Here is a 7,190-nt window from a genome sequence, read left to right on the forward strand (position 1 = left end):
GGGTGGGATGTAGCTACAGGGACGCGGATGCCCTAAGTCACAGGGAAAGAGTTTTATTTGTCTTTATCATTGACGATCTCTGATCGGTGCTCCCAGGGCCGCGCCGTCCTGTGGCCCTTCCGTTTCTTGAAGCCAAACTGCGGAGATTTTTTAAATTTATTTTTTTGGGGGGGTGGAGGGAAGAAAAAGAAACCCCATTACAGCCATCCAGGAGCACCCGTGGGTGCCCCCACCCACGCCACAGCCACCCACCTTAGAGTTGCCAGAGAGCTTGTTGGCCTCCGCGGCGTTTTCGGCCGCAGAAATCCCCCCCCAGTGTGATGCTCAGGAGGGGGGACCCTCTGATACCCAGGATGGGGGGGCGCCCCCAGCATGCCCAGGACTGGGGACACACACCCCATCAGTGCCCAGTGTGATGCTCAGGAGGGGGAACCCCCTGGTACCCAGGACGGGGGGGACCCTCCCAGTGCCTGGTATAATTGTCGGGAAAGGGGGGACCCCCCCTCAGGTGCCGCCCTCCCCCCACTCACTGGGCGCATCCTCTGTGCGGCAGCAGCGGAGGGGAAGGGGCGGGGGGTGCCGGGCTCCCCCTCGCTGGGCATGGCGGCGTCTGTCGGTCGGTCGGTGGGTCCGTCCTGCCCCGCCGGTATTTAACGGGAGGTGCCGGGCATGCGCGAGGCGTGGTCCCCCCCACACTCCCCAGAACCGCCCCCCTTCACACCGGGAGGGGCCGGGGCCGACCTGCCTCCGCCGGGGGCCTGGAGTGCGCCTGATAACGGGGTGCGCGGTGTATCGGGGTGCGGGGGGGCTGGGGTGCACGGTGTATGGGGGTGCCCAGAAAACAGAGTGTGAGCTATATCGGGGTACACGGGGGCAGGGATGCACAGGGATCCAGGGGGGGCGCGGTGTATCGGGGTGCCCAAGGATGTGGGGTGTGCTCGGACGGCCGGTGTGGTGTATCGGGGTGCAGGGGAACCGAGGTGCACGGTGGGGGGGGGCGCACAGGGTCGGGGAGGCACGGGAATCGGGGTGCGTGGTGTATTGGGGTGCGTGGGGCTGCGGCATGCGGGAAGGGGGGGTGTGGTGTATCGGGGTGCATGGGAAGCGGGGTGAGTGGTGTATCGGGGTGCGGGGGGCAGAAGAATCTGGGGTGCCCAGGGAGTGGGGTGCAGGGTTTACCTGGGTGCGCAGTGCACCGTAGTGCAGGGGAGGGGGGGCCACAGTATGTTGGGGTACACGGGGACTGGGGTGCAGAGTGTATTGGGGTGCACAGGGAGTGGGGTGCACAACGTGTTGGGGTAGAGTATATTGGGGTACACGGGGAGCACAATGTATTGGGGTACACAGGGACTGGAGTACATGGTGTGTTGGGGTACACAGTATATTGGGGTACATGGGGTGTTGGGGTACATGGTATATTGGGGTACACGGGGTGTGTGGTTTCTGGGGGTGCCTGGGGAACAGGCGCAGGGCATCATCATCGGGGTGCAGAGCTATCGGGGTGCGCAGGGACCTGGGCCCCGGGGCTGCTTCTTGAGAAACACCCAGATTTGGGTCCAAAAAAAGAGAATTTCTGCCCATCACGAGCCTTTGGCAGGCGAGTAACGGGGCTGGGGGCGGAGGCGGGAGGTGGGGGGGTCAAGCCCAGCTAAACCCGGTTCTTCCAAGTCCCCCCTGGGTGCAGCGAGGGACCGAGCGGTGCTGAGCCCCCAGAAAAACCCAAACCAGCGTTTGCTCAAACAACTCCTTTAATACAGGAAAAACCCGGCGGCTGCTGGGGGACGAGAATCTCCAGGAACAGACGGTTCACGCCAAAAACCAGCAGCTCCCCCCACCCTGCAGAGAGAAAATACAGCACAAAAATATATTTTCTCACACCAAAACACAGGGGGTTCCCCGCCCCCGCTGCAGTTCTCACAGCTGTTATGGACAAATGGGGTTTTGGCACTTTACGACTCACAGAGCCCTTCAGCATCGGGGGCATATGGATTTTTATTCCCCTTTGAAAAAAACTATTAGAACTCTACGCTTCCAGCACCCTCATTTGCCAGAATTTCCAAGAGATTCTCCTCCCCCATGTATAAAAAGGTTTTTTGGCAAATACTGAACAACTCTGCTTTGAAACAAACCCAAGGGGGTTTTTTCCCCCCAAAAGGAAGGAAGCAGAATTCCACCTTGATTTCTAAACGCCATGAATATAAAAGACTCGTTTGGGGTTTGGGGTCTGGGTTGGGGTTTTTTGGTCGCCTTTGCACTTCCATTTTGATTGCTGGGTTTTGCTTTGTTCCGAAACAAACCAGCTGCTCTAAACCAAAGGAAGCGGCACTAGGGAAGAAGGACAAATCCCCATATGACAAATTTAAATCCACTTTGCAAAAGGAGCAAACACACACACAGACAGCTCTCTGCTGGGTGCTGCTCCCCTTCAGCGGCACAGGGCACCAAACAAAGACCCCAACTGCACCCTCAGGAGCTGGCCTGGTCCTTACCTGACGGGAGCTGCTGCTCGGGGAATAGGTTCCAGCACTGCCGTAAGAAGTGCTGCTGCTTGGCAGAGCCCATCGCTGAGGGCTGTATCCTGGGGTACAACCAGTAGCAAACTTCGGGCGGGCGCGAGGGCAGCGGGACGGGCTGTAACTCAGCACGCTCTGGCCCCGGAGCGGAGAAGGTGTCCAGGACGGGGCTTTCCTTGCCGCCAGCTCACGCGGTGCAGTTGTTTGTACCGCTGCAAGAAGGAAAAACAGAATTAGCATTGCGGATGCAGCAGCCCCAAACTCTCCTCCCCGCTTTAAACGCACACACAACGCTATCTTAAGGCGATTTAAAAAAGATGCTAGAAGGGACGCTAGAAAAATCTGGCCCCTACAGAACTCAGCAGTCAAGCCACTGACAGAAAAAAAGAGAAAACTTTGACACAGGACCACAACTCAGCACAAATCCTGCAGCTTCGGATTTCAGTTCAGTGTTACCAGGCACCTTGCGTAACCCAGGGGGGTTCTCTACTCCATCGCCTATCTCATCAGCTCCTCCACCTGCCTACTCTGGGCATCTTTAGGCGTTGAATGTCTCAGTTGATGGGTGCAAATAAACACAGGAGATGCTCGAACCTTGGTGCTACAGCGTTACAACCGTCTGCTTCCCATTTTCTAGGGGCAGACGAGCAGAGTGCAATACTGCCGTGCCAGCATTTTGCTTTTGGTATATTTGCCCTGTCAGGTTCTTTTCAGAACTTTGCTTTGATCTTCAAAAGCTTTCTGAGTGACCACTCTCTAGGCTCATTTTCAGACTTCACACGAAGGTCTGTCTGTCCCTCTCATTTGGTTCTCCTTACCCAGCGTGACAGCAGTAGGACATCAAAATTAAATATGAACCTGCGCTCTCTGCCTTGCTCCTAGTTCCATGGATAACCCACAAATTCCTTGCCCAACCTCACAGTGTTCAAGCCCCTCCCTGTCCTTCAGCAGCCGCTCTCATCCTGCCCTTTTCCACCGTCTGTGTTTGTTTCCCCTCCAGTTCTCCCCACAAACACTCATCAAATTATCACTTGACGTGGTGAATTTTAACATGCTGCGGGTAATTCAGTCACCGCTCCTGTCAGATGAGCCCATTCAGAACTCGCTTCGCTAAAGAATCCTGCCGTTGAGAAAGACACCATCTTGAAACAAACAAACAAACAAGAATAAAAAGAGCTGCCAGAGATATTTACTGCACCCACCTGCATTCTGCAACCCCAGCAGGGTCTGCTGGCGAGGACTCACGACCAAGCTGGTCGGTGCCACTGTGTATTTGAAGTACACCCAGAAATCAAAGGCGGCGTTCAGGCTGAAGAGAGATGCGAGTGCGAGTTCTAGAAGAAACAGAGAAGTTTTTACTGTAGCTTGAGCACGGGGAATAACCAAAGTGTCTTGTTTGCAAAAACGGGCATATACCCATTAAAAACAGGTCTAATTATTAGTGCTGTCAGTAAGTACCAGTTTGGGCAATAGCTAAGATTTCTTCACTTTTTTATGCCAGAACCATGGGAGATAATTCTCCTTTCTGTATTGAGATTAATTGATGCTGCTAGAATTGAATTTTTAAAGATGGACAGTCGTTTTCCAAATCTACTACAATGAAGTTTCACAGTCTTTCTCAAAAACCATCTTCTGTCAAATCATCTGTCACTCATCTCATGATTTTTCTCCTCCTCTTGCTTCATCCTCTAATCATATTTGATACAGCTGGCTTAGAGTCTGCGCCTCCGAAACAAACTTTAATTCTTGTGAAATGCCATCCACGCCCACGGTACAATAGAGCAGGAAAATCTGCCGTGTTCCCCAAAGCCTTCCTCTACACGGTCAACAGATTTAATGCACCAAGGAAGTTCTTCCTATCTAAGAAAGCTGCTAACACTCCTTACCTGTCACTAGAACAGATGAAATTCCAAGTTTCAAGGGAGACAGCAGAAAGCAAACCAAAGCTTTGGTTTAAATTTAAAACAAACAAAAAACCCCTTTTTTTTTCCCTAAAAAAAAAGCTAGTTAAAGACTACCTCTCCAGCAATCAAACTGACAAGTGAAAAAAAGAAAAGACCCCTGAAAACTATTTAAATGCTGCAGCAACTCACCAAGATACCAGAGTGGCCAGCATGAGATGTTGTAATATGAGCTTATGAGCTTTCCAGTCCTGAAAAGAAACAAAAGAAGTTCTCATTTTGCAACTATTCAGTCCCGGGAAATATTTAGGGAGATACAAAGGAGGAGGCTTTGCTTGTTTGACTCAGGTGTAACAATTAACATACATTTCAGTACAGATCATGCCTGCGAGAGACACATTAAGGAGTCCCCAGGCCAAGAGCCCTTTCCGGGCTTCCATCTCCTTCCTCATCTTGATGGCCGTCTCGATGACGGAAGTTGCTGGACTCTGTTCTGGTGCCATGATCTGTAACAACAAACACAGAGAAATGACAGAATTTGACAACTTTTGTACAGTAAGACCCTCAGTCAGCACACGATTCAAGAAAAAAAAGCAGTAATCCAAAACAGACTATGTAAATGGACTTTACCTTTAGCCAGAGTCATGCTTAGCATCTTAAAAAAAAAACCCAACAGATTCTTTTTACCAGTAAAAATAGGTAATATTTCTTCAATGAACCCTCCTGTCAGCACTGCCACCTCATTACTGAGGAGCAGCGTCCACCTTCTCCACTGAGGTGCAGGTAAGAAGACAGAGACAGATTCCAACCTCACTTTTGAAAAATAACATCCTTCAGCAGCAAGAGGCAAAGCTCCTGCCTTCTCCAAGCAAACGGAGCCAGAGGAAGGAAAGGCCTTGCACAGCTCTGCAGTTCTAATATTGAAAATTCTCACTCGTTTCAGTTGGGAACAGAGGATTTTCAGACTGTACAGCCACGTCCTCGGGTTCGGTACATCTAAAAGTTAATACCACATCTGAAAGAAATGACCCTGGTGACTTTCTCTTCTAGTCCTGTCACCAAAATATGCTGCTGTTCCCTCCTGCCACTCACTTAAAAACTCGTCACATCATTCGTCCCCAGAGGGGAACATAAAGAATTTGCTTTCTGGGACAAATACGTCACGTATACATCACTACCTCCTTACTGGTACAACGATTCAACGGTGACATAGTGAACGTCAGCATTACTGGGAGAATTCTACAAGAACACTGTGCCTGGCAGTTTTCTTGACAGGTTTTACACACAGTTTCAGCCCCAAGACTTCCCTCCCCACACCGACGAAGGCAGCGACCCCAAGCAGAGACCCTCTCCCCATCCTCACGCTCCCAACCTCTCCCTGAACCACGTCCTCCTGCAGAAGCTGCACTCTCAGGGCACTGAAATCAAAGGGACATTTGGTCCCTTTCTCCTCGCTGAGGGGGGCTGGGTGTGGGGTTTTCACCTCCAGACTGAACTATGTCCTGCCATGTCCCCTGCCCTCTTCTGCTAAGGCACAGGCACGAGGGGAGGCCTCACCCTGACACCCCAGCAGGCGCTGACCCCAGGGCCACACAGGGAGGTCCCCCACACCTCCCCTTGCCCCAAACCCCCCAGCCTCCCCCCACGCCATCCCCTCTGCCACACACAGCCCCAGCTCCCCACGCCCCACGGCACCCTCCCCCCAGCCCTGTCACACACCAACAACTGCCACAGCTTCCCCTGCCACGCACAGGGACCCTCGGAGCTGCCCCTGCACAGACCCCACTGTCACACGCAGGCAGCCTCCACAGCTGCCCCCAACCACCCCCCCCCCCCACACCACCCCGGGGGGGTCTCCACAGCTCCCCCCACCCACCCCCCACTGTCAGAGGAGCTGCCTCACCGCTCCCCCCAACCAGACCTCACCGTTACACACCGGCAGCCCCACAGCTCACACCCCCCTCACACAGAAGAGGCCCCACAGCTCCCCCCATCCCAACCCCTGTCACACACACGCGGCCCCACATCCCCCCCAGCCCTGACCCACCACACACAGACGGACCCACATCCCCCCCAGCCCTGACCCACCACACACAGGCGGCCCCACATCCCCCCCAGCCCTGACCCACCACACACACGCGGCCCCACATCTCTCCCTCAGACCCTCCCGACCCTGTGCAGGCCCCAGCAGCCAGGCGGTGCCGGGGCGGGGGGGCAGCCACAGTACCTGCGCAGAGCTGGGGCTCCGGAGAGGTGAGGAGACACCCCCTTCCCCTCAGGCAGCGCAGGGGTTCCCCTTTTTCCAGCCAGGAGAAGGCGGGGGGTGCCCGGCAGAGCGCGGTCCGCACAACCCTCAGAGCCAACGGCCGCGGCGCGCGGGGGGAGGCGGGGCCTGTTGCCATGGGAGCGGGGCACGGCGGGGCGGCGCTTTGGCGGGAAGGGGTGCCTGAGGCGGCCCTGGGTAGACCTGGCCTCCCCGCGCGCTGTGCCGGGGCAGACCCGGCTGCCGGGAGACCGGGCAGAGGCGGCGGTGGCCCCCCCGCCCCGAGGGCGGGTTGGCGTCCTCCGGGAGACGGCGGGCCCCGGCTCTGCTGGTCGCTCGCCGGTATCACCCCCCAGTAGCCCCTCCGCTCCGCACCGGCCACCGCTGCCCCCCACGCCTCCCCAGGCGGGTGCTGGGGGACCAGGCAGAGGCGGCGGCCCCCCCCACTCCCCGGGGCGAGTTCGCGTCGGGAACCGGGTGCTTTTACCCGGGTCGGGGTCCCGGCGCTGCCGG

The 7,190-nt window shown here is 55.7% G+C and overlaps 1 protein-coding gene across 2 annotated transcripts; it reads right to left on the minus strand.

Annotated features, from left to right (window-relative positions):
• Positions 1-1,730: 1,730 nt before the first annotated feature.
• LOC141948378 (transmembrane protein 209-like) lies at positions 1,731-6,778 on the minus strand. Of its 2 annotated transcripts, XM_074880725.1 has the most exons (6): positions 6,642-6,778; positions 4,781-4,920; positions 4,607-4,665; positions 3,716-3,847; positions 2,490-2,725; positions 1,731-1,836 (listed from the first exon to the last, which is right to left on the minus strand). In XM_074880725.1, exons 2-6 carry the CDS (start codon positions 4,915-4,917, stop codon positions 1,807-1,809), a joined length of 594 nt encoding a protein of 197 aa, XP_074736826.1. In that variant the 5' UTR covers positions 4,918-4,920; positions 6,642-6,778; the 3' UTR covers positions 1,731-1,806. The 2 variants fall into 2 exon arrangements, with proteins under 2 accessions (XP_074736826.1, XP_074736827.1); XM_074880726.1 differs by lacking the exon at positions 6,642-6,778 and having other exon boundaries at positions 4,781-5,217.
• Positions 6,779-7,190: the final 412 nt, after the last annotated feature.

This window comes from Strix uralensis, chromosome 11 (assembly GCF_047716275.1).
Source record: "Strix uralensis isolate ZFMK-TIS-50842 chromosome 11, bStrUra1, whole genome shotgun sequence".
Taxonomy (NCBI): Eukaryota; Metazoa; Chordata; class Aves; order Strigiformes; family Strigidae; genus Strix; species Strix uralensis.

What these genes read in the sequence shown, in the direction of transcription:
- LOC141948378 (XM_074880725.1), bottom strand. Translation starts at nt 4,917, where the DNA reads ATGGCACCAGAACAGAGTCCAGCAACTTCCGTCATCGAGACGGCCATC. An exon ending in GCTGGGGTTGCAGAATGCAG is followed by an intron (nt 2,726 to 3,715) that starts GTGGGTGCAGTA and finishes TCCTTCTTGCAG; the next exon opens with CGGTACAAACAACTGCACCG. An exon ending in CGAGCAGCAGCTCCCGTCAG is followed by an intron (nt 1,837 to 2,489) that starts GTAAGGACCAGG and finishes TTCTCTCTGCAG; the next exon opens with GGTGGGGGGAGCTGCTGGTT.